Below are 27,266 nucleotides of genomic sequence, written 5' to 3'. Positions count from 1 at the left end.
TTGATTGTAAGTTATTACACAGCTTGCATTGTATGCACATTGGTTGTTTATCTGTCTTTGTATGTAGTTTTTCATTGATTCTATTGTGCTTCAGTGAGTGCCTACAAGGAAATGAATCTCAGTGTATGGTGGTTTATAAGTTCTTTGATAGTAAATTTACATTGAACATTGAACTTATCAAATACCTTCTGGAATATAAGCATAACATCAATCTAAGCATAGTAAATGCAAAACACACAATGAAATAAAACAAATTTCTATTTTGGTTCATGTTGTTCTCATGTATTTTCCTTTTAAGTATATTTACGCTATCATTCTTCAAATAAACTTTGCATCAAGTGGTACTTTAATTCACTCCATTCATTGTATGTTTATTGATTGATGGACAAACAGCAAGTACCCTCTCAAGTGCCGACTGGCACTACTCTCCAACCAAAGTTGCGGCTATAAGATTTTTTAAAAATGCTGATAACTTTCACCAGCTGACATCAGTCCCTTCCTCTCGCCCCCTACCTGCGCTTCCACAGCCCATCCCTGCATGGGTCAAGCGCGCTTGCGCGTTGGCAGCCAGTGACAGGTGGAGAGGGGCGGGGCCTCTGGGGTTAGAGGTCGTGAGGGGTGTGCCGCGCGAGCAGCTGAGGATTTGATCGGCGTTGCTGTCCGCTCACGGTATCGGCCGTCCCGGGTAAGCGGCGAACTCCTCGGTCCCTGTCCGCTTTGTGCTGCTGTCCTCTGTCCTTGTTCCAGCTCTGTTTGCGGGCTGCTAGGCCTTGGAAACTTGCCTACCCTGGTGTCAGGCTTCAGCCTGCGTCGGACGCCGCAGCGGCCAGGCCGCCCCCCTCCCCTGGACGGGTCCCCCACGTACCCCGGAGTCCCTCTGCTCGTTCCCTTCCCTCCACGGCCGCTCTTCGGTCCTTTGTTCCTCCCTCAAGTCTTGGCATTGGATGTTGTTATCTCTCACGGCAGCTCTCTTGGGAGAGCAGGAAGAGCGTCGATTTTTGTTTCTGTTCTCCTTCCCCCCCCCCCCCCATTAAATTCTGCAGCTTGTCGCCAGCTTTTACCAATGTTTAGTTGCTGGGAAATGAGCGAGTTGTTACTTGCTCTGAAAGGCTCTGGGTCAATAATTCGTCGTTTTGTTGTGGGTGAGCTTATTGATGCGATCAGAAATGGCATCTGCTCTGTCAGTAAGATTTCAGAGCCCACAGAGTTACCAAGCAGGAAGCTATCTCCATTCACCTGAACAATATTTGGCTCCCAGTCAACATCACTGTAAAAAGAAAAAGAAGCATTATTGCATTCCTGTATGTGGGAGCTTCCTATGTACAAATTGGGTGTTTTCTATGTTGTTAAAGTGACAGTGAAGCACTGAGATGTGTTAAAATGAAAATGAAAGACACTGTATAAGTACAAATGTATTGGCTTATTGCCAAGGACATAGTGTGAATTGGCAGTTTGCTGTTTATTGTCACTTACCCTGCGTGCAAAGGAAAATCTTATTTGAATTGTGAGTATTAGTGTATTGATAAGTATTGCAATCCTTGCAATAAGTACACAGAGTAAAATTAATGTCCTTGATTTTGGCGTGCCACTTTGGTCTCCATCAGTGAATAAATCAGCTTACATTACACAATCAGAAAAAAAAGCACTGATTAGAAATTGTGAATTGCAAAAATTTATCATCAGCTTAATCAGTTAGAAATTATACGTGCAATCCTTTTATGGGACATTTCTTGCATTTAAAAGAGCTTCAATTAGGATTCTTAAATTGACATGAATCATTTGAGGTGTGTGCATAATTTGTCTTAAGACTTGCATTGTGTACTCTTGTAAGACTGTTCTTGTCTCTAGAGTTAGACATTTATGTTGCTGGAGCATGTGGAATAAGGCTATATAAATTTTCCAGCTCTTTTTCCTCCCCTCAAGAAAGATAGGATTTAATAAATTAAATGCCACAGAATGATGTTTTACCTTCTATACCATTAACACATAGAGACTGCAAATGCTGGAAATCTAGAGTAACACTTAGGGGAAAAAAAACTCAACCAGTCAGGCAACATCTACAGAAAGGAACAAAACCTGTAAGTAACTCAATTCCTTTCTATAGATACTGTCTAATAAGCTGAGTTCCTTCAGTATTTTGTATATATTACCTATATACTATTCATGTATTTGCAATGGCTTGTAAAGTAGAAGATATTGAAGAACGGTGATCATGGTGCGTTAAAAATACCTGTAAATATGCAGGTGTATTCTCCTCAAAGATGGTTCTTTTGTAATGTTTAATATATAAATAAGAGATCAATAACTGTTTTTCCTAGAGACTGGGATAAAAAAAGGCAACCCCCCCCCTCCCCATTGCTCATTTGATTATGTGTGTTACAGTATATTTGTTTTTGGACTGAACCTTTTGGTTGACTCTCATTTAAGGAATTATTCTTGTCATAGCAGCTGTTTTGCCATCAGCAGGCTGCTTAACTATAGAAGAGTATAGTGTCTTATAAAAGTATTCAGCCCCAAATCCTTTGTTCACATAAATATTACATCTGGGATCTTGATTAGTTTAACTAAGAATCTTTATCTGTGAATCTCAAATCTTTTCCTTCACAGTAGAGGCCAAAAAACAGGGAAAATTGTAAAACATGGAGAAATAAAAAGTTGAAATGTCAGCACTTAAAAGTATTCATTGCCCTTTGCTCAATACTTAGTTGAACCACCTCTCACAGCTATTACAGCCAATGGTCTTTTTGGGTAAATCTCTTTTGGCTTTGCCTAATGTGATGGACCAAGAATCTTCGGTGGTGCAAAATTGCTTAAACTGTTCCAGATTACTTGGGGGAGGAATTGCCAGATTAAGTTCAGGACTCTGACTGGACATCAATGTTCTTCATTTGAAGCCACTCCGTGGTTGCTCTGGCAGTGTGCTTTGGGTCATTGTCCTGCTGAAAGATGAACTTTCTCCCGGGTTTAAGCTTTCTGGCAGTGGCGAGCAGGTTTTTATGCAGGATCTCTCTGTATTTAGCAGCATTCATCTTCTCATCAATCCAGGCCAGAATTCCAGTCCCTCCTGCTGTAAAGCATTCCCATAGCATGATGCTACCTCCACCATACTTTACAGTAGGGATTGTGTTACCTAGTTGATATGCAGTATTAGATTTATGCTCTATCTACTGCTTAGTGTTGAGGCTAAGAAGTTCCACTTCAATTTCATCTGACTACAAGACATCTTTACAGGCTGTGATGAGGTCCTATAAGTACCCGGGGGTGCACCTGGGTGACAGACTTGAGTGGAGCACCAATACGGAGGCTGTGTACAAGAAGGGCAGGAGTCCCTCTGTCTGAGGAGTCTGAGGTCTTTTAGAGTATGCAGGCTCAATAAACTGAGTAGAAAGGTTGGCTGTGTTATAGGAGTCAAACTGGACACACTATAGTAGAACAAGGGACCATATGGAAAATACTGACAACTCTGGACAATGTTTCTCACCCTCTGCGTGCCACCTTGGCTGAACAGAGGAGCACTTTTAGTAAGAGACTAAGACAACTGCGCAGTTCCAAAGAGCGCTTGAGGTAATTCTTACCCTTGGTCATTAGGCTGTATAATGAGTCAACCTTTTGCCGGGGAAGTGATGACACCCTCTTGTTAGACTGTTTGAGGTAACTTATTTTTTAGTCTTTCTACTTGAATTCTAATATTTATATATCAGTGCACTTGTAATGCTACTGTGACACTATCATTTCTCCTGGGATCAATAAGGTATCTACCTTCTAAGTGAAAGTTTGCAAAGTCTTTACAGGGAAGGATATGCTTTATTTTAGCCGGGGCTTCTTCCTTGCCACACTTCTAGAAATGTTATTTTTGTGCAAGGCCATAGAGATTGTGGAACCATGAACTTTATCTCCATTTGCAGCTCTCTCAGTGACTTTTGGAATTACAGTAGCCACTCTTATATAACAAACAATAGACAATAGGTGCAGGAGTAGGCCATTCGGCCCTTCGAGCCAGCACCGCCATTCACTGTGATCATGGCTGATCATCCACAATCAGTATCCGGTTCCTGCCTTATCCCCATAACCTTTGATTCCGCTATCTTTAAGAGCTCTATCCATCTCTTTCTTGAAAACATCCAGAGACTTGGCCTCCACTGCCTTCTGGGGCAGAGCATTCCACATATCCACCACTTTCTGGGTGAAAATTTTTTCCTCAACTCTGTTCTGAATGGCCTACTCCTTATTCTTAAACTGTGGCCTCTGGTTCTGGACTCACCCATCAGCGGGAACATGCTTCCTGCCTCCAGCGTGTCCAATCCCTTAATAATCTTATATGTTTCAATCAGATCCCCTCTCATCCTTCTAAATTCCAGTGTATACGAGCCCAGTCGCTCCAATCTTTCAACATATGACAGTCCTGCCATCCCGGGAATTAACCTTGTGAACCCACGCTGCACTCCCTCAATAGCATGAATGTCCTTCCTCAAATTTGGAGACCAAAACTGCACACAATACTCCAGGTGTGGTCTCACCAGGGCCCTGTACAGCTGCAGAAGGACCTCTTTGCTCTTGTACTCAATTCCCCTTGTTCTCAATTCCCCTTGTTATGAATGCCAGCATGCCATTAGCTTTCTTCACTGCCTGCTGTACCTGCATGCTTGCTTTCAGTGACTGATGTACAAGAACACCTAGATCTTGTTGTATTTCCCCTTTTTCTAACTTGACTCCATTTAGATAATAATCTGCCTTCCTGTTCTTACCACCAAAGTGGATAACCTCACATTTATCCACATTAAACTGCATCTGCCGTGCATCCGCCCACACACCCAGCTTGTCGAAGTCACCCTGCATTCTCATAACATCCTCCTCACATTTCACACCGCCACCCAGCTTTGTGTCATCTGCAAATTTGCTAATGTTACTTTTAATCCCTTCATCTAAATCATTAATGTATATTGTAAACAGCTGCGGTCCCAGTTGTGTCATTCTTCTATGGTGGCTGTTTAAGGGACGCACCTGACTTTAAGCAGTGTGGCTGTGGTTTCATATTTTTTCCACCTTTTCTCGATGGACTGCACTGTGCTCCAAGCTATGTTCAGTGCCTTTGAAATGGTCTTGTACCCTTCTACAGATTTGTGCTTCTCTGTTATCATTTCCCTGACTTGCCTTGAATGCTTTTTTGTCTTCATTTTAGTTTGGTCTGTTGAAAATCTACTATATTGTTGGACTTTATAAGAGCATGTATTTATTCAAGTGATCCTTTAATTTTCTATATCAACAAATAAAGTAAGTTGGTAAGGAAATATGAGGAAAGTTAGTGTAGTAGTCATAAAGGGAATGAATCCATTTTCAGCCTCACAGTTTGGGTTTTTAATATTTGGTAAATTGTTGACAGGTTTTGAAATTTTTCTTTGATTTGACATGATGCACAATGTTTTGTAGATTAGCTCAAATATTCTATTTCAATATATTTTAAATTGAAAATGAGACAGTAAATGTCAAAATAGTTGTGGGGGCTGAATACTTTTGCAAGGCACTGTAAGTAACAGCTTCTTTTGAAACCTGTTCGTATGCTGTATTTTTATTGAAGAGAGAGCCTTCCAACATTGAAAGAAGGCAAGTGCTAAAACAAAACTTAAGGCTTCTAATCTTCATAGTTCATGTAGTTACAACTTTGGAAAAAAAAATTCTCCAGCAACCTTTCAGCTTAAAATTGGTCCTCTTGAAGATCAGAGTGGTCAGCTATGTGCGGAACCAAAGGAAATGGGGGAGATCTTAAATAGGTTTTTTGCGTCTGTATTTACTAAGGAAACTGGCATGAAGTCTATGGAATTAAGGGAAACAAGTAGTGAGATCATGGAAACTGTACAGATCGAAAAGGAGGAGGTCCTTGCTGTCTTGAGGAAAATTAAAGTGGATAAATCCCCGGGACCTGACAGAGTGTTCCCTCGAACCTTGAAGGAGACTAGTGTTGAAATTGCAGGGGCCCTGGCAGAGATATTTAAAATGTCGCTGTCTACAGGTGAGGTGCCGGAGGATTGGAGAGTGGCTCATGTTGTTCCGTTGTTTTAAAAAAGGATCGAAAAGTAATCCAGGAAATTATAGGCCAGTAAGTTTAACGTTGGTAGTAGGTAAGTTATTGGAGGGAGTACTAAGAGACAGAATCTACAAGCATTTGGATAGACAGGGACTTATTAGGGAGAGTCAACATGGCTTTGTGCGTGGTAGGTCATGTTTGACCAATCTATTGGAGTTTTTCGAGGAGGTTACCAGGAAAGTGGATGAAGGGAAGGCAGTGGATATTGTCTACATGGACTTCAGCAAGGCCTTTGACAAGGTCCCGCATGGGAGGTTAGTTAGGAAAATTCAGTTGCTAGGTATACATGGAGAGGTGGTAAATTGGATTAGACATTGGCTCAATGGAAGAAGCCAAAGAGTGGTAGTAGAGAATTGCTTCTCCAAGTGGAGGCCTGTGACTAGTGGTGTGCCACAGGGATCAGTGCTGGGTCCATTGTTATTTGTCATCTATATCAGTGATCTGGATGATAATGTAAATTGGATCAGCAAATTTGCTGATGATGCAAAGATTGGAGGTGTAGTAGACAGTGAGGAAGGTTTTCAGAGCCTGCAGAGGGACTTGGACCAGCTGGAAAAATGGGCTGAAAAATGGCAGATGGAGTTTAATACAGACAAGTGTGAGGTATTGCATGTTGGAAGGACAAACCAAGGTAGAACATACAGGGTTAATGGTAAGGCAGTGCAGTGGAACAGAGGGATCTGGGAATACAGATACAAAATTCCCTAAAAGTGGTGTCACAATTAGATAGGGTCGTAAAGAGAGCTTTTGGTACATTGGCCTTTATTAATCAAAGTATTGAGTATAAGAGCTGGAATGTTATGATGAGGTTGTATAAGGCATTGGTGAGGCCGTATCTGGAGTATTGTGTTCAGTTTTGGTCACCAAATTACAGGAAGGATATAAATAAGGTTGAAAGAGTGCAGAGAAGGTTTACAAGGATGTTGCCAGGACTTGAGAAACTCAGTTACAGAGAAAGGTTGAATAAGTTAGGACTTTATTCCCTGGAGCATAGAAGGATGAGGGGAGATTTGATAGAGGTATATAAAATTATGATGGGTATTGATAGAGTGAATGCAAGCAGGCTGAGGCAAGGGAAGAAAAAAAACCAGAGGACATGGGTTAAGGGTGAGGGGGGAAAAGTTTAAAGGGAACATTAGAGGGGGCTTCTTCACACAGTGGTGGGAGTATGGAATGAGCTGCCAGATGAGGTGGTAAATGCTGGTTCTTTTTTAACATTTAAGAATAAATTGGACAGATACATGGATGGGAGGTGTATGGAGGGATATGGTCCGTGTGCAGGTCAGTGGGACTAGGCAGAAAATGGTTCGACACAGCCAAGAAGGGCCAAAAGGCCTGTTTCTGTGCTGTAGTTTCTATGGTTTTGAAATTTGTGTGATAGCACATGCTGTGACTTAGTTTGCAAATAAATATTGACTCTTTCTATTGCAGCTGTTGTCATTCATCTCTATTTCATTCATGTAGTTAAAGGGACTTCCCTTAAAGTTTTGCATAAGTCATTCTTTTCCCTTTGAAAAGTAAATAGACCTGAGGACAGTTATTTCCATCTGTATATTGATTATTATGATTATGAGGACACGCATTCCCCTTTTATTGTCATTTAGTAATGCATGCATTAAGAAGTGATTAAAATGTTTTTCTGGAATGATATCACAAAAACACATGACAAACCGACTTAAAAACTAACAAAAACCATATAATTATAACATGTAGTTACAACAGTGCAAAGCAATACCGTGGTATTATCAATACCTGATAAGAACAGATCATAGCACAGTAAAAATCTCAGAGTCTCTCGAAAGTCCCATCTTCTTACACAGATGGTAAACCTCCAGCGCCGCAAAGTTGCCAATGCAGCATCCCAGAAGCATCCAACCACAAGCCGACTCCGAGTCCGTCCGAAAAACTCCGAGCCTCTGACCAGCTCTCCAACACCGATGCACTGAGCACCATCTCTGCTGAGCGTTTTGACCCCGGCCCCGGCAACAGGTGATACGCAAAGCCGAGGAATTGGGGCCTTCGTCTCTGGAGATTCTCAATCGCACAGTAGCAGTGGCAGCGAAGCAGGCATTTCAGAAGTTTCTCCAGATGTTCCTCTGCGCTTCACGGCTGTCGCCCCATCAAATCCGGATTGATACACAGCCCCTAGTTAAACATATCGATATCAATTTGGAACGGCCGCATGCGCTGCGTCGCGCCACAATCTTCTCCTCCCTCCGATTACTGCCAATCAATCATAGCTCCAAATACCCCAACTAAGTCTACTCATACAGGTGGCTGGATAGAAGCAGTATAGTGGTGATACTTTTTTTGTCTGTTTTCTTCCTGCTTTCTAAAACAAACCTGTCTGGTTTTAAAAATTTCTTCTCAAAATTCTGATTTTTACCAGGTATTCTACCAACATAGAACAGTGTGGACAGTGAATTTTTTGAATATGCTTGTCAGTATTTGCTGATCAGTGTTACTTTCAGTTTCACAATTGGCTCAATGGGAAGAAGCAGAGTGATTGTTGGACATTGTTTCTTGGACTTGAGGCCTGTGACTAGTAGTGTATCATGAGTTGGTGCTAGGAACTTGATATAGACATTTTGGATGTATGTGTGCAAGGAATGGTTAGTAAGTTTGTGGATGGCACTAAAATGGACAGTGAAGAAGGATATCGAAAATTATAGGGGATCTTTATTAACTTGGTAAATGGGCCAAAGATTGGCAAATGGTTTTTGATTTGGATAAGTGTGAATTTTTGCACGTTAGCAAGTCATACCATATTAGCCATTGTATAGTGAATGATCCAACCCTGGAGAGTGTTGTGGAACAGAGGGACCTAGGAGTATATAGCTCACTAAAAATGGTGTCATGGGTGGACAGGATGGTGAAGGAGGAGTTTGGCACCTAGCCTTCTGTCAGCGCGTTGAGTATAGAAGTTGGGGCAATATAATCCAATTGTACGAGACCTTGGTGAGATCACACTTGAGTGTTGTGTACAATTTTGGTTGCCCTGTTACAGGAAAGACATAATTAAAATGGAGAGAATGCAGAGAAGATGCCAGGGTTCAAGGGCCTGAGTTTGTAGAAAGGAGTTGGGCCGGCAAGGACTTTATTTTCTTGAACAACAGAGATAGAAGGCTGACCTCATAGACGTGTGCAAAATCATGAAGGACACAATAGGACAAACCCATATGGCCTTTTTCCTTTCAAAAGAGAATTAAAGACAAGAAGACATGTAATAAATAGAGAACATAAGTGAGAGAGAAGTGAAAGATTTAAGAGAGACTTGGGCAACTATTTTCACAAAGAAAATGAGTTGCCAGAAAAAGTGATTGAAGCAGGTACAATTAAAAAAAATTTAAACAACCATAAATAAGTGGATAGGAGGGATTTAGAGGGATATAGGACCAGCGTTGTGGGCACTGTGGTCAGCATGGATAAGTTAAGCTGAAAGACCTTTTTGATGATGTTATGACTGATTAGATTGTAGAAAGGAAAAATAAACAATTATAGACAATATTTTCTTATGAGGCTTGAGCCTAAGCTACAAAATGTTTTAAGCACATATTTGCAGAATGATAATCTTAGTTGAAAATATTAATTAGAAGGTGCAGGGAAGATGCAAAGCTGCCATTTGATAATTATGAACAAAAATATCAGTGATTATTAAATGGAAAATTTGCTGTTTCTATTGCTAAAACGATGGAATTTTACTATGAATTTATAAATGGGTCAGATTGTTCCAAGAATCACAAATTGATATGTGGTTGCCAGTCATTGCCTGCAAAATGACCTTGGTTCATGTGTTTTCTGTTAGTTTATTTTAGAATGTCGAAACCAAGAGTTGATCATTTCATTGGATATAAACATCAATTATCTTTCAGTACCACATGCAATTCATTATCACTCTTACAAACAGCAAATTATTCATTTTTGTCGGATAAGGCAGGCCCTCAGGATTGAGGATAACTTGCTTTCATTTTGGTCACTTGGGATCTGCCATAACTGGGGCCAGGGTAGAAGTAAAAATTCTTCTACAATTAAGGCAGAGATTCCCAGGATTATTGCAGATATTGTATTTTTAATGTGTTTTGAACAATAGGAATCTTTTCCTTTGCGATTTCATCTTTTCCCGTGACTGATGAGAGTGTGTGGTTTTCGCATACAAATATCTGCCGAATGGAACCAAATGAACGTAATTGGGAATCAAACAGGTCAGGTTAGCACCTCTAGAAAGACTTTTCAGTTTGAGGAATTCAGATTTTGCCGTAAGTTGAGAGACTGAGTGGATAGGAGAAAGGAAATATTTCTTGTAGGACAAGGCCAGGATTATCCATGTCATGCTAGTGTCTAAGGAGCCACCTGGATTTATACATTAAAGAAGCTAGAGGGAAGGAGAAAAGAGGTATGTTTTGGAATTCCCCAACAGATCAGGTAGTGCTTGTGGCGAGAGGATACAGTGAGTTAATATCACAATAGACTATGTAATTAGATATTCAATTGTTTCAGTTTGAGGTAACTAATAAAAACATAGAAACATAGAAAACCTACAGCACAATGCAGGCCTTTCAGCCCACAAAGTTGTGCCGAATATGTCCCTGCTTTAGAAATTACTAAGCTTACCCATAGCCCTCTATTTATCTAAGCTCCATGTACCTATCCAAAAGTCTCTTAAAAGACCCTATCGTATCCACCTCCACCACCGTTGCCGGCAGCCCATTCTACGCACTCACCACTCTGTGCAAAAGAAAAACAAGCAAACAAACAAACTTACCCCTGACATCTCCTCTGTACGTACTCCCCAGCACCTTAAACCTGTGTCCTCCTGTGGCAACCATTTCTGCCCTGGGAAAAAGCCTCTGACTGTCCACACGATCGGTGCCTCTCATCATCTGTATCAGGTCACCTCTCATCCTTCTTCGCTCCAAGGAGAAAAGGTCCAAGTTCACTCACGTCAGTGGAAGTATTTTATGCATCTGACATCTATCCATTTTTCTGCTGGAGTGAAGCTGGTCTGTAAGACTAAGGAAAATGTCATTGCACGTCCCAAAACCAAGGTCACCTCAGCTTCTTAATAGACATTTGTATTGATATGTGGGTACAGAGGTCTGACCAAAGAAAAGCAATAGACTTAGATTTGCATATGATGCAAGGGCTCAAAGAAAGAAAATAGGTGCTAGTTGTATAAATTCAATTGTATTTCCTTATGTTCAGTAGTTTGTATGATGTCACAAATTGCATTTGGAGAAACAATCTGTTACCAGGGTCCAGACCAGGTGATATTGTAAAATTAGAAGTGACTATTTCAGGGTGAATGGAAGAAACATTATGCAACCATACTTTCCTGTGTACAATAAGTACTTTTAGTTTCTGCAGTTGAGCGGAAGGTAGCAAATCTTGCTATGTGTATGAAACAGCTTTCAAAAGCAAAAAGGGGAAGTAACATCAGTATAGTTAGCTGCATGGATATTCTCACTTATTCTCTAATTTAAGCTGTTTTCAAAATAACAAATCCCTTTTTCAAATATTCTTCTCAAAACAGGTGAATTTTTTTATTTTGCTTTCTCACATAATCTGAGCCAGCTGTTTCTTTGAAACAGGTTGTTACCAGGCCAAGAAGGGTTTGATTTACAAGGATAAAAATAAGACAAGTAAGCCAGCTGAGTGATTAAACAAACCAATGTCAGCATCCTTTCCAAGCTAGTGTCCCCAAACTGAGACTTTAACCATTCTGGGCCAAGTCTGATGGGTAGGCTACATTACTGTAATGCCAGAGAACAAATTTCTGAAACAGGCCTTCAGGATGATGCTGAAAACCAATTAAAATGTGGAAGGAACATATTACTTCCCATATTACACACCTGGCCCATCAAGTTCCTTCTACACCAATGGCAGAGTTTGCACATCTTACTACGGGACATCAGCCAACTCCTACGTGCAGTAAACTGAGCAGAAATAAATCACCCTTGAATTTGAGATAAAATTAGGGCATTAGACGTCTACTACTTTGGTTAAGGCGATCTGGGTATCAACATCTATGACATTTCACTCCTGTGCCTGAACAATTAACTGTTGTTCCCAACTAAATACACATCATCCTACTTTTGTCTTGATTTTTTATTGTTCTTGTTTTATTGCTTTTAGCAAAACAGCTCTTCCCCAGTTAAGAAGGTGCTTGATTTCCTACATAACCCTTTGTTTGAATTAGTTGTCAAATGGAAGAGCGAGGTTACGTAAGAATTATTTCCATTTTAAAAATGGCTTGTTTATTTAACAGATTATTTTCAATTTGTTTCTTTAATCAAATACTGGTTTTACAAATCTCTGAAAGGTGGTCTCCAAATTAATTTACCACACTTCATTGTAGCTAATAAAACATTTATTAAGCAGCCAATAAATTAATAGATTTTCACTACAACTGCATTTTATTTAAATAAATCTTCATTGGTTTGATAATTGTGGGAGAACAATAGTCTATTTTAGTTTTTCTTCCAAAACAAGCTAAATCAATAGGCATGATCGTATCAGTTTTTGACACAGATCCACCTACCTGCGCCGACTATATTTATGTATTTTTGAGATACAAATGTATTTATTTATTGAAATTTATTTATTTATTGAGCCACACTGCCCCAGTGATCCCTCGATTTAATCTGAGCCTAATCATAGGACAATTTACGATGATCAATTCACCTACCAACTGGCTTGTCATTGAACTGTGGGATGAAACCAGAGCACCTGGAGGAAGCCCACACTGTCAGGGGTAGAACATACAAACTCTTTGCAGGCAGCGGGTGAGAAATGAACCTGGGTCATCTGTACTGTAAAGCGTTGTGCTAACCACTACGCTATCGTGCCACCCCGTCTGCCTTGAGGTGAAGCAGACTTTAGTAGGCATGTAGGCCCTGAAATCTTTAGACAGCTTGCCACTGTAAAAGGCCTTTTAAAGTGTCTTAAATGTCTCAAATGATCAGACATTTAAAAGTAATTCAAATAGATTTAAATTACTCTAAAATATTTTAAAAATTAACTTGAATAAAAATCTTAAAATACAAACATTTTATTTAAACTTAATGTTTTTAATTAATTTAAACATTGCCTTTTACCATACGTTTGGAACCCAGACACAAGAAAAAAATGAAAATACAACAGAAGATGTGGAATATCAGGTAATATCTGTGGAAAAGCAAATAGAGGTAACATTTCAGACCAATGATCCTTTGTTAGAACTAGAAAAGAAAGAAAACGACATTGTTTTAAAATGCAGAGAAGTGTGATGTGCAGAAAGCACAAAAGGAGTATGTGTGACTGGATGAAAATCAAGAGAATCACGATGACACAAATGCTGTTGATGCGATCTATGGAAAGGTGATGGATTCTTGTTCATATTTGATGAATTTTCAGAGGACTAACAGATGGAAATAATGTAGATCGAAGCTCTGGAGAGGAGGGGAGTGAAAAAGCAAAAGTCAGAATTATGAGATGGGCATAAGATGTAGGAGCAGAACTAAGGAATTTGGCCATTGAGTCTGCTTTGCCATTCTGTCGTGGCTGATTTATTGTTCCTTCTCTACCCCATTCTCCTGCCTTCTCCCTGTAACTTTTGACAATCTTACTAATCAAGAACCTATTAAACTCTGCTTTAAATATATCCGAAGACTTGGCCTGCATAGTCATCTATGGTAATAGATTCCAGAGATTCACCACCCTCTCACTAAAGAAGTTCCCATTATCTCTGTTCTCAAGGCATATCCTTTTATTTTGTGGTCTGACCAATGCTTTAAAGTATTGGCATTACATCTTTGCTTTTATATTCTAGTCCTCTTGAAATGAATAACATTTCACTTGCCTTCTATACCACTGACTCAACCTGCAAGTTATCCTTTAGGGAATCCTACACTGGAACTCTCAAGTCTGTTTGCACTCCTGAATTCTATCACCAGCCAAATATAAAACAGTCTCTTCACAAATGAGAGAGAATCTGCAGATGCTGAAAATACAAGTGTGACGAGAATACACATAAAAATTAAGATGTTTGCTGGCCTGGGCTAGCATCAGTGGCATCAGCAGTTGGTCTGCCACCTGCCCTCAGGGGAAGGAGAGATAAGGAACAATGGAGCAGCATCTGGAGATGTGTAATGAAGGGACGTGGGAGAGAGAGAGCTGTCTGGAGCGGCTCCCCCCTTTGAACCTTGAACTGTTTGAAGTGATGGACAGGCGATACCCCAGCAGGGGGATAAAAAGGGACCGGTTCGCTAAGGCAGGACACACGCCACCCGAGGTAACGAGACCCTGGAAGCGGTGCGCCTCTCACGAGTGGGTGAGAAGTATCAGACAACGACCAGGGTGGAAAGGTACGATCAGCGGGAACCCGGTGTGTGTCCGCCCTTGCCTGGGTGCCGGGTTCACTGCAGAGGATCGACCGCATCTGGAGGAGGGGTCAGTCGGTGACCTCAGGTGACATCACCAAGGACCTGCCCAAAAGTTGCTTGTGAGCAATCTCGCCGGTCTGTGAGTGAAGCCGTGTCTGAATGATCAGTTGTTCCTGTTCCCTCTCTCTCTTCCCCCACGTTGTCCATCACCATGGCAACGATTACTGCGAACTGAACTGGACTGAACTTTGAGTCATTTTGAAATTTGGTCATTTACCCCTAGACAACGATAGAGCTTGATTGATGCTGTTATCTTAATTCTGTGCACCTGTGTGTTTATCATCGCTGAACTGTTGCATTTATTATCCTTTCGATTACTGTGTTGCTTGTTTCTTTAATAAAACTTTCTTAGTTCTAGTACTCCAGACTCCAACTGAGTGATCCATTTCTGCTGGTTTGGCAACCCAGTTATGGGGTACGTAACATAAGCAACACACACAAAATCCTGAAGGAACTCAGCAGTCCAGGCAGTATCTGTGGAAAAGAGTAAACAGTCGATGTTTTGGGCTGAGACCTTGCATCAGGACTTTTTTCTCTAATCCTGATAAAGGGACTCAGCCCAAAATGTCAACTGTTTACTCATTTCTGTAGATGCTTCGTGGCATGCCAAGTTCCTCCAGCATTTTGTGTGTGTTGATAGAACAATCTATGCCTTTATTCCTTCTGCCAATGTGCATGCCCATACACTACTGTACAGTGTACTGTATTCCATCTGCCACTCTTTTGGCCATTCTCCCAATCTGTCCAGGTCCTTCAGGCAACCTCCTTCCTCAACACTGCCTGCCCCTTCACTCATCCTTGTATTATCTACAACCTGGCCAGAACTAACCAATTCTGTCATCCAGAGTATTAACATATAACTGAAAAAATTAGTTGATCCAACACCGGCCCCTGCAAAACATTGCTAGTTATTGGCAGCCATCCAGAAGAAGCCCCCATTATTCCCGCTCCTCTCCTTCCACCAGTGAATCTTCCATCCATTGTAGTACATTTCCTGTAATGCTATGGGCTCCTATCTTGTTTAACAGCCACATGTGTGGCACCTTGTCAGAGGCTTTTTGAAAATCCACGTAAAGAACATCCAGGAGAAAATCTGCAGATGCTGGAAATTCAGGCAACACACACAAAATGCTGGTGGAACACAGCAGGCCAGACAGCATCTATAGGAAGAAGTACACTCGACGTTTCGGGCCGAGACCCTTCGTCAGGACATCCGCTGACTCTCTTGCCTGTTACTTCCCCAAAGAATTCCAACAGATTTATCAGGCAACATCTCTGCATATGGAAACCATACTTACTGGCCAATTTTATCACGTACTTTCAAGTACCCCAAAATATCATCTTAATAATGGACTGTAAAATTTTACCAAGCACTGAAGTCAGGCTAACCTAGTCTATAATTTCCTGTCTTTTGCATTTTGCTTTTATCCCTTCTTAGAGAGAAGTGACATCTGTCATTTTCCAGTCTTCTGGACACATTAGGACATAGAACATAGAATAGTACAGCACATTACAGGCCCTTTGGCCCACAATGTTGTGCCGACCCTCAAACCCTGCCTCCCATATAACCCCCCACCTTAAATTTCTCCATATACCTGTCTAGTAGTCTCTTAAACTTCACTAGTGTATCTGACTCCACCACTGACTCAGGCAGTGCATTCCACGCACCAACCACTCTCTGAGTAAAAAACCTTCCTCTAATATCCCTCTTGAACTTCTCGCCCCTTACCTTAAAGCCTGAGTGAAACATTCCTGAGTGATTCCTGATCGATCACTACTAATGCTGCAACAATCCCTTCAGCTGCAGGCAACCTATCCACTTTCAGACCTTTTAACTTCCCAAGCATGTTCTTAGTATTAATAACTACACTTCTGACTCTCGGACTTCTGGCACATTGCTGGTGTTTTCCACAAATACTTATTCAGTTTATCCACCTTTCCTTTGTTCCCATTTCTAGTTCGTCAGCATCATCTTCAGTGGTCCAATATTCAATTTTAATTTTGCCTCTTTATATATAGGCAATTGGAAACATAAGGTTACCCTTGCAGACTGAATAGAGCTATTCTGCACTTAGTTTACATTTTGCTTTTCTAATACAGTAGAGACATTTCTTTTTGAGCACTGAATGAGCGGCACTAAATTAGAAGATCATTAGGATTGGAGGCTAGATGTGAGCAGCAATCAGCCCCTCTATTCAGCACTTTAGTGCTTTGACATTGGGCTCAATTGTGAAACCAGTAGTGGTGCAGCTCAGGTCTAGATTCTTTACTGCAATCCAGATAATGTATGAAGAAATTCTGTTCTGAGATGCTATTCTTTAATAAGAGCATGGATATAAGTTTTTTTTTCTTCAAGCGGCATTTTATTGAATCTACTCATAATTAAGTGAGAGATTGTCTTATGCAGTTTCACAAAGCTTCATATTCAAAAGGATACAGCTAATATCCAAGTTATTTAATGTATTCAACTTTAAATCAGAATTGCATAAATAGTTGCCAGATACACTTAGGTAAGGTAGAATTACTTGTGACCAAGTTTAAGGAAGCAGCTTATTTTTGCTTGCCACCAAGGAAATCCCCTGTGACTACAAAGTAATAATCTGGAGTGATTCTACAAATGAAAATATTACTAACTCTGTGGATACAAAACATGCCACTTAGCCTTATGGCAATTTAGGACACAGCCAGAAATGTGGAAAAACATGAAATCTGGAAGGTGCAATAGAGAAAATGTGTCAAGTCAAGGGTGAATTTGCCAAGTTAATGCTCATACAAATTTGCTTATCTTGCTTCATTTGGTTCTCAATGTATAGTTGTACTACTCAATCCCTTATGTGCTTATGTAGCTTTAATTTAAATGCATCAATGACATTCAGCTCATGTATTTTTATTGGATTTATTAATAACTATCCTGCATCTGACTCTTTATTTCTAGTTCTTTACAGATAGAAGCACCTATTCTACAGCTGTTGTTTTGAATCTTTTTATATATTTATATTTATTTTGGTTTATTTTTAACAGGCCACAAGTAAGCACTGCAAGAAAATTGCATTACTTCCTGATGCTGGTCAACTTCCAGTAAAGAACTTATTTAAACTTCTTATCAGCCATGTCTTACGAGCGAAGGGAGGCCAACTACTTGGCTAATGAAGATCCAGACCAGCTTTCAAGAACAATAACTTCCAACATTCAGAAAATTGGACAGCATTGTAAGTTAAATGGATTTTCTGGTGAATAACTTGTATATTCCCAAAACAAAAATCTACCAGTATAATCTAGTCATGAAGGAATGGACAACAGTACAGTGGCAAACGTTACTTAGTTTTAGCTTGTCATAAGTACTTGGTTTTGAGCGTATAAAAATTTTAAAATAAGAATCAAAGTTGAGCACAGGCCTGCAAATAGACAGTACAGGACTTTGTCGGCATAGACTTGATCAGAGAATCTTTTATCATTCACCTAAGAAGATTTCATTGAATACATTATTTCCTGCTTTAATGGAAACCCTATAAGTGAATTCAATGCCTGGCTGTATATGTAGAGGCATCTGTCCTTCTAAAGTGGGCTAATTCTCTTGCATTTAATTTTTTGTGTGTGGAACGCATGTAGAATTTTTGAGTTGGAGCAGAGGCAGTTCTCACCAACAAATGCACCATTGAAATGACAACAGTAGTGTGAATTACATGATTAATAGTCATCAATGAAAATGGTTGAAAATGTTATGTAAACAACAGGAATTCTGCCGATGCTGGAAATTCAAGCAACACACATCAAAGTTGCTGGTGAACGCAGCAGGCCAGGCAGCATCTCTAGGAAGAGGTACAGTCGACGTTTCAGGCCGAGACCCTTCGTCAGGACTAACTGAAGGAAGAGTGAGTAAGAGATTTGAAAGTTGGAGGGGGAGGGGGAGGGGGAGATCCAAAATGATAGGAGAAGACAGGAGGGGGAGGGATGGAGCCAAGAGCTGGACAGGTGATTGGCAAAAGGGGATACGAGAGGATCATGGGACAGGAGGTTCGGGAAGAAAGACAAGGTGGGGGGGACCCAGAGGATGGGCAAGAGGTATATTCAGAGGGACAGAGGGAGAAAAAGGAGAGTGAGAGAAAGAATGTGTGCATAAAAATAAGTAACAGATGGGGTACGAGGGGGAGGTGGGGCCTAGCGGAAGTTAGAGAAGTCGATGTTCATGCCATCAGGTTGGAGGCTACCCAGACGGAATATAAGGTGTTGTTCCTCCAACCTGAGTGTGGCTTCATCTTTACAGTAGAGGAGGCCGTGGATAGACATATCAGAATGGGAATGGGATGTGGAATTAAAATGTGTGGCCACTGGGAGATCCTGCTTTCTCTGGCGGACAGAGCGTAGATGTTCAGCAATTCGTCCCCCCCATCCCTCCCCACTGATCTCCCTCCTGGCACTTATCCATGTAAGCGGAACAAGTGCTACACATGCCCTTACACTTCCTCCCTTACCACCATTCAGGGCCCCAAACAGTCCTTCCAGGTGAGGCAACACTTCACCTGTGAGTCGACTGGGGTGATATACTGCGTCCGGTGCTCCTGATGTGGCCTTTTATATATTGGCGAGACCCGACACAGACTGGGAGACCGCTTTGCTGAACATCTACGCTCTGTCCGCCAGAGAAAGCAGGATCTCCCAGTGGCCACACATTTTAATTCCACATCCCATTCCCATTCTGACATGTCTATCCACGGCCTCCCCTACTGTAAAGATGAAGCCACACTCAGGTTGGAGGAACAACACCTTATATTCCGTCTGGGTAGCCTCCAACCTGATGGCATGAACATCGACTTCTCTAACTTCCGCTAGGCCCCACCTCCCCCTCGTACCCCATCTGTTACTTATTTTTATGCACACATTCTTTCTCTCACTCTCCTTTTTCTCCCTCTGTCCCTCTGAATATACCTCTTGCCCATCCTCTGGGTCCCCCCCCCTTGTCTTTCTTCCCGGACCTCCTGTCCCATGATCCTCTCGTATCCCCTTTTGCCAATCACCTGTCCAGCTCTTGGCTCCATCCCTCCCCCTCCTGTCTTCTCCTATCATTTTGGATCTCCCCCTCCCCCTCCAACTTTCAAATCCCTTACTCACTCTTCCTTCAGTTAGTCCTGACGAAGGGTCTTGGCCTGAAACGTCAACTGTACCTCTTCCTAGAGATGCTGTCTGGCCTGCTGCGTTCACCAGCAACTTTGATGTGTGTTGCTTGAAAATGTTATGTCCACATTTCCTTATGACATGGGAGGTCAACGAGAGGCTCCTGGGTCAATGCAAGCACACAGAGCAGTCCTGGTATACATGTTAATCCTCTGTATCACCTATCCTTATGTCATCATAAATATGACCGTCCACACTACACTAGTGGCAATTTATAGCAACCAATTAAGCCATTGGGATGTGGGAGAAAACCTATGCTGTCATTGGGAAAGCGCACACACACCACAATAATGCCATAGGAGTTTAGGATCAAACCTTACTGCTGCGTTGTGAAGCATAATCTCTTCTAGCTATATCACTGCATTGAATTGAGTGCTACTAAATTCAGGAGTGTATGCATGCATTATGTTATACTATACTGTCATGAAAAATATGATTTTAGAAAAGTAGCTTTCTACTTTGAAGAATGCTGGTGCTGTAGATTTTTTTATTTTGTTGTCATCTTTCTACATCAACCTCATCTATATTATACAATTTTTTTGTACACCTTCAAAATTTTTATCTTCCGCTTTACACTTGCTTGTGCTATAAACGTTGAATAGTTAATGTGTAGAATCTTCTTGTTGCTTATGCCTTATTAAATGCTACAGATTTTGTTGGACAAAGCCAAAGCAGAAAAGTTGCTAGATAAGAGGAAAGTGCTTAAGACAGCGAACAGCTGTTAGTACAGTATGCCCTGTTCCTCCAATAATGAAATCCATATCAATGTTTGGTTTATGTATTACATGTGTGCACTTACAAATCTATTAACTCTATCTATCTCAGATCTGTAAATCAGCCTGTATGCCTTTCATTTGCTGAAAATTTATTGGTTTAATGAACCATTCGATAACTTTTCATTTCAGCCGCAGAAATCCAAAGGATTTTAAGCCAACTAGGAAAACCTCAGGATAATGCAGAACTTAGACATCAGCTGTGAGTATGCTATGTAAATACTATTAGATGGAAACTTTTTTTCCTGCAGTTTGTGGAGGGATAAAGCTATTTCCATTGGTTGTTATGTTAGTAATACATGAATATTAACTCAAGAGAATCTAAAATACAAAGGGAAGAGGTTTTTATTTCCAGACATTGTGACTTCCTTATAACTTGTGGTTCAGGTTGTTAAGTATGTAGTCCAATTTTTGTAGTGACAATACTCTTAATCTTTCAGTGCAGACAGAATAGGACATGTCTGGTAATCCCTAATTGCTTTCTTTGTGGTATTTGAAGAATCATGGCTATAAATTGTTCCTGATCACATGTGCTTTAGAGTTGAAGATGTACGGAATAATATAGCAACACACAAAATGCTGGAGGAACTCAGCAGACCAGGCAGCTTCTATGGGGGGGGGGGGGGGAAAGAAAAGTACAGCCAGTGTTTCGGGTTGAGATTCTTCGACAGGACTGGAGAAGAAAAGTTGGGGAGTAGATTTAAAAGGTGGGGGTGGGAAGGGAAAAACACAAGGTGATAGGTGAAACTGGGAGGGGGAGGGATGAAGTAAATAGCTGGGAATTTGATTAGTAAAAGAGATACAGGGCTGGAGAAGGGGAAGTCTGACAGGTGAGGACAGAAGGCCATAGGAAGAAAAGGGGGGAGGAGCACCAGAGCGAATACAGTTAGGTCTCAAAGTTAGCCATTTTAATGATCCTATCACATGAGCTGCTATCAGATAAAGTATGGCTACCATAATGTAACCTGCATATTGTTAGTTATTCTGCTTGGGTTAGTTATCCTTTAAGAATTATGGCTATAAGAATTAAATACCAGAGAGAATTTGAGAATATCATCAACGTACTACTTGTGAGTCCGTTACTAGTCAGGCCTAGCAAAGCTGAGCTCTAAGGCAATGCCTGCTAAAGATTGGTGTTGTGCAAATGCATGGAAGATGTATGTTGAAGGCCAGTCATTGTTTTCACAAAATAATCTTACAGGAGTCTTTGATAATCTTCAGTGCAAGCATTGACTGCTTCATTGATGGCACTCATTCAGTTAGAAGGAGGTGACCAGTTCCAAGTATGTAGCTCATTTTACTTCTCCAAGAAGGAAGCTTACCCAAAGCAAAAAGACATGGAGGCTGTGCCTTCTGTTGCAGGTAATAGTTGTTCCATATTAGTACTAGCCAATGATCAATCATTCAAGAGCAGTAGGCTAATTTTCCTTCTGACATTCAGCAATCAAGAACAATACCACAATAAACTTGTACATACAGTGCAGTTTTAGATCTGGGTATGCGAGCAGTGTGTAATTTGCTTTGCAGTGCTGATCATTTAGTGTTTTGGTCTAACCAGTTTTTGCAGAACTGCCAACATCTATCTGCTCTCTAAGATTTCTGCTGATAGTTATTACAATGATACTTAGTATTAAATGTCTTCTTTCACTACTAGTCAGCAGAAGCAACAGTTAGTCAGTCATCTGGCTAAAGAAACTGAGAAGTACATCAAGGAATTTGGATCATTTGCAGCTGTAAATCAACAGGTGAGTTCTGAGTTTCTTTCTCACGTTAAAAAATGTCTGCCAAAGTCTATGATTTTTAAACAATTTAGCAAACTGTCCTGGTTCAGAGTTTTTCTAATGAAAATTAATAATAAAGATTTTGTTAAAAAGTTAACTGAATATTCCCAAAACTATAGCCCTAAATAATATTGTAATAATATGGTAACTTGGTAATAATTTCAGTCAAATTTGGAAGTCAACGATTGTGTGCAATTAACTTTTTATTTGCAAAATGGAAATTTCTTTATAATGCCCTTGTTTATGTCTTAGCGACAAAGAAAGCTACAAAAGGATCGTTTGGTTGCTGAATTCACCACTGCATTGACTAATTTCCAAAGAATCCAAAGAGAGGTCGCAGAAAAGGAAAAAGAATTTGTAGCAAGAGTACGTGCTGGTTCACATCTGTCTGTAAGTATCCATTTATCATTGAAACTAATTAGGGAAATTTTCATTTGGACTTGTGGATCATTCAACACAATCTTACTCTGAGCTGTGGTATCATTAATTCAGAAACCAGCAGAACAACTGTACTGTTAACAGTTGTTGAGAAAAATGTGTAATTCGTTAGTCTTAGTGCATGAAATGCTCATTGTCCTGAAGATGAATTTGTACAAATCTTTAGGCTATGTTTTAGTTTGACTTCTCAATTGATTTCTCTACTATACAAAAAATTCAAAGTAAATTTACTATCAGAGTCTCTTGGATAACCACATCTGTAGCAGGTGCAGCAAGGTGCAGCTCCTCAGAGAAAGTGTTGAGGAACTGGAGTTACAGCTTGATGACCTTCAACTCATACAAGAGATTGGGGAAGTGATAGATAGCTGCAGGGAGCTGTCACGCCTAAGCTGCAGGAGGCAGGTAACTGGGTGACTCAGGAGAAGGAAGGGAAATCAGCAGCCAGTGCAGAGTACCCCTGTGGCCGTTCCCCTTAATAATATGTATACCACTTTTAGGTACTGTTGAAGGGGATGACCTACTGGGGGAGCCGCAACGACCAGGTCTCTGGCAATGAGTCTGGCTCTGTGGCTCAGAAAAGAAGAGTGGTGAAGAATTCTGCAGTAGTGATAGGAGATTCCATAGTTAGAGGAAAAGAAATGAAGTTCTGTGGATGCAAGAGAGATACCCGGATGGTATGTTATCTCCCAGATGCCAGGCTCAGGGATGTCTCAGATTAGGTCCACGGCATTCTGAAGAGGGAGGGAGAGCAGCCAGAAATCTTGGTACATATTGGCACCAATGACAAAGGTAGGAAAGGTGAGGTGGTCCTGAAGAGATTCTGGGATTGCAAGGCTTATCATACGAGGAGCATTTGATGGCTCTTGGTCTGTACTCATGGGAATTCTGAAGAAAGAGGGGGCAATGTCTTAACAGTGTTTGTGGAGAGGATGTTTCATTTGTTGGGGGAAGACCAGAGTGGACAGTCTATCAATAAAGGGGCATCCATTTAGAATGGAGCTGAGCAATTCATTTAGTCAGAGTGATGAATCTGGAATTTGTTGCCACGAGTGGCTGTGGAGACCAAGTCTTTGGGTATATTTAAGGCAGAGGTTGATAGATCGTTGATTGGTCGGGGCGTGAAGGGATACGGGGAGAAGGCAGGATATTGGGGCTGAGAGGGAAGTAGATCAGCCATAAAGAAATGGCAGAGCAGACTTGCTGGGTCAAATGGCCTTATTCTGCTTATGGATTTATGATCTTGCATGCATGTCACCTTATACAACCCTAAGATTCATTTCTTGTGGGCATACATAATAAATCTAGGAAACACAAAAGAATTAGTGGAACACTAAACCCAAGACAACAGACAACTAATGTGCAAAAGACAACAAGCTATACAAATACAAAAGAAAAAAAATACCAAATAATAAATAAATATTGAGAATGTGAGATGAAGAGTACTTGAAAGTGACTCCTTAGGCTGTGAGAACAGTTCTGTGATGGGGCAAGTGAAGTTATTCCCTCTGGTTCAAGAGCCTGATGGCTGAGCATGGCCACTGAGTATGGCCACTGAGTGCTAATGTAAACTATACACAAATAGTGCAGACCTAAACAAACATACAGTTGAGCAACCTTCCAGATACCCGTCTTGTCTTTGCTCTGTCCTACCTATCTCCTGAGGTATACTGGGCAAGAGGCAACTTTAAAAGCAAAACTTCAGGAAGCATAGGCCATCAGGCTGACAGTCATGCAATCCTGAAATGCTTACCCCTGCCAGAGAACAAGCCCCCACCCTGGATAAAATCGGATAATAAAGGAAAAATAAGGTGTGAACCATAGGAAGAACTGATTACTCAGTCCAGCTGGAACACTCCTTTATCTAACTAAAGTACTCGTACACTAGTTAAATCAACAGCACTCAAACAACCATACTCACTCAGCAGTTGTACCAAGCAGGAGATAAATGGCAAAGCAGCAGAACACTACAAAACAAAGTAACAAACCAAAGGCCTATGCACTGCAAAAATCGAGGGGCAAGCACAACTTTGGTCCATCCTTTCAAAATAAGAAAATTTGGGTGAGGTCCTGTTATGTTACAACCTTGGCCTCTCAGGAAATAACATAAAGGAGCTAGGCCACAACAGGAATTACAAATAATAGATATTTATTAAAGTTAAGGTAAAGGGGCAATAAAGGTGATTTGTGGTGAGGTAATGCTGGCTGCAGAATGGGATCACTTCTGTAAATATGTGTAAATATATTGCAAATAGGACAGCCTGTGTCTGCCTTGGCCTTTTCCAGCCACAGACATCGCAACACACTGAGAATGGACTTGTTTTTATGTTGCTTCCCCAACACCCCTAGATAAGAGCCAACAAGGGGATGTAACACATAGTCTCCTTGATCTTTTATTCATTGTCCTGACCATTGAAGACCAGTATCCGTATGCCTTTTAAACCTCAGTATTTACTTGCCTGCATTTTTGGATTTGTCCAAAAAGTATGGCCTAGGTTCCTAACATTCATGTCCTAGTCCTATTAGTACTCTTAAAATGCATCACCTCCAATTTACTGGATTAAATGCCATCTGCCTTTTCTCGGCTCATTTGACCAAGACTAGCCTACACACAACCAACTGCTCTAACAGTTTTTGTGTTATCTACAAACTTACTGATAATGCCTTCTATATCTGACTTCAGATGATTCAGATACATTACAAATAGCAAGGGTCCCAGCACTGATCCCTGTGAACACCATTATTCATAAGCATCCAATGACAAAAACAACTTTCTGCCTCCCAATATCAAACAAAATTTAGATTAAGTTTACCAACTTGTCCTAAATACCATAGGCTGTAACCTTTTGATCTCGTCTAAGACTTTATTGAAGTTGATTTAAACCAAATACACTGTATTATCCTAATCAATGTCTCTTCAAAAGTCAACAGTCTGATTGGTCAGACAGAATCTGCTCTTTATTATTTCTAAGTAATAACTATTGTCATTCAGAATTTTTTCTAATAACTTCCCTAGTATTTATGTTAAGCTCATAGTAATTATCAATCCTTTTGTCTGTTGACCTTGAAAAAGTGGGCCATGTTTGCTGTCCTTCAGTCATCCACTCATTTGTGGGCAATAAAGAGTAAAGATTCTCAGAGCCCCAATAATCTCTTTCCCTTGCTCCCATAGAAGCTTGGGATAAATTTTATCCAGCCCCCTGGATTTATCTGTATTTTTTTTGATTGAAGCCTGCAGAGGATTTCATCTTTTCCTTTGCTGAATCCTCTAGCCATAAAGTCTACTCTTTGTGAATATCAATGATATCTTCTGGTCAACATAGCATCAAGCTGCGCTCTCCAATGAGGTCGTGGCTCAGACTTAGTTTATTTTAAGGTTCTTGTGGATACTTTTGGGGACAGGGAAGCTAGATGTCAAGTTATGGTTTAAGGACAGGGATGTGGGAAGATTAGAGGTTAGCCTGAAGTCCAGACCTCCATCCCGCATTTGAAAGCCAGTGACATGGATGTGTTATGATAATGTTCTTTACCAGTGATATTTTGAGATCCATCTTTGTCTTTCTAATTACATTTACGTATCTCCCAATACTTTTTATATTCCCTTACGTGCCTCCCCTGCTTTTAGTTCTTTACTACTGCCAAATGCTTCCTTGTGGATATATATTTTCTGTTGACCAGACCCAGTAATGGTGGGGGTATCGGAATGATTAGTTTCACGACTTGTGTCTTGTGGTGTTAAATTCAAAAGTAATTGAACAATAGATAACTAGACTTGGAGAGGGGAATATGTATGGATAAATTGTGTGTGTCTTTTCTGTTTTTCTGATCAAAACTAACTATTTTAGTGATTTATGAGTAAAGTGACAGCATTTTAAAAAAAGGCACTAAGGTCTAACCTTAAAATTTGAAAATTAAAACTGTGGGTGTTGGAAATCTGGGGAAAATAAAAACACAAAACGCTGGAAAAACTCCATATTGTCTTAAAAAAACACAACTGGGGACCTTTGTGTAATAGCTTTCTCTTTCATTTGGGAGATAAAAAGCTAGATGGGGATGAATGTCAGCAGATGGTTAATCAGCAGCATATTGAGTGCTGTTTTAGGAATACCAAGAATGTCTTTAGTTTGCTTCTGAAACTCTGCTTGTTTCTTTTGCTGTGTGTACAATATTGGATATTAGTTAATATGTTCCATTTTTGCACTGAAGGTAGCCAATATCTCTTACTGCTCTGATAGATTGCCGTGAATTCTGGATCATTGTCAATAAAGGTTGCCCATTGATGCATGAGTGGGGAGGTTCCTCACTTCCAGTGGTATGAAGGAGGATTGACTTCACAATTGAATAGTGATCAGTTGAGGGGCCATCAACTCAGTGATCATTAAGTGACACCACTAGTCTAGCCACCTTCCCACTGAGGGGAATGTAACTTCTGGTTGGTGAGTGGACTGCTTTGCCCTGTGTAGTGGGATGTGAGTTGTTGTATGCAAATTCTGCCAAACTTGACAACCTCTTTATTGTTTAAACAAGGTATAAGTAGTCTGTAAACAATGCACACTTGCCTTCAGTAACTAGGTGTAGACTAGTATGGAAACACAGGAGCAAT

The 27,266-nt window shown here is 40.6% G+C and overlaps 1 protein-coding gene across 1 annotated transcript in view; it reads left to right on the top strand.

Annotated features, from left to right (window-relative positions):
* The first annotated feature begins 597 nt into the window (after window positions 1-597).
* The window catches only part of LOC134338765 (syntaxin-7-like), a 50,683-nt gene continuing 24,014 nt past the window's right edge, over window positions 598-27,266 (top strand). The window contains exons 1-5 of the mRNA XM_063034814.1: window positions 598-685; window positions 17,524-17,711; window positions 20,580-20,649; window positions 22,102-22,192; window positions 22,481-22,618. Coding sequence (XP_062890884.1) covers window positions 17,612-17,711; window positions 20,580-20,649; window positions 22,102-22,192; window positions 22,481-22,618 — 399 coding nt within the window. The 5' untranslated portion in view covers window positions 598-685; window positions 17,524-17,611. The remainder of the gene's footprint in view (window positions 686-17,523; window positions 17,712-20,579; window positions 20,650-22,101; window positions 22,193-22,480; window positions 22,619-27,266) is intronic.

The sequence above is a fragment of the Mobula hypostoma genome, chromosome 2, assembly GCF_963921235.1.
Source record: "Mobula hypostoma chromosome 2, sMobHyp1.1, whole genome shotgun sequence".
NCBI classification, from domain to species: domain Eukaryota; kingdom Metazoa; phylum Chordata; class Chondrichthyes; order Myliobatiformes; family Myliobatidae; genus Mobula; species Mobula hypostoma.
This window is presented reverse-complemented; position numbering and strand designations above follow the sequence as displayed.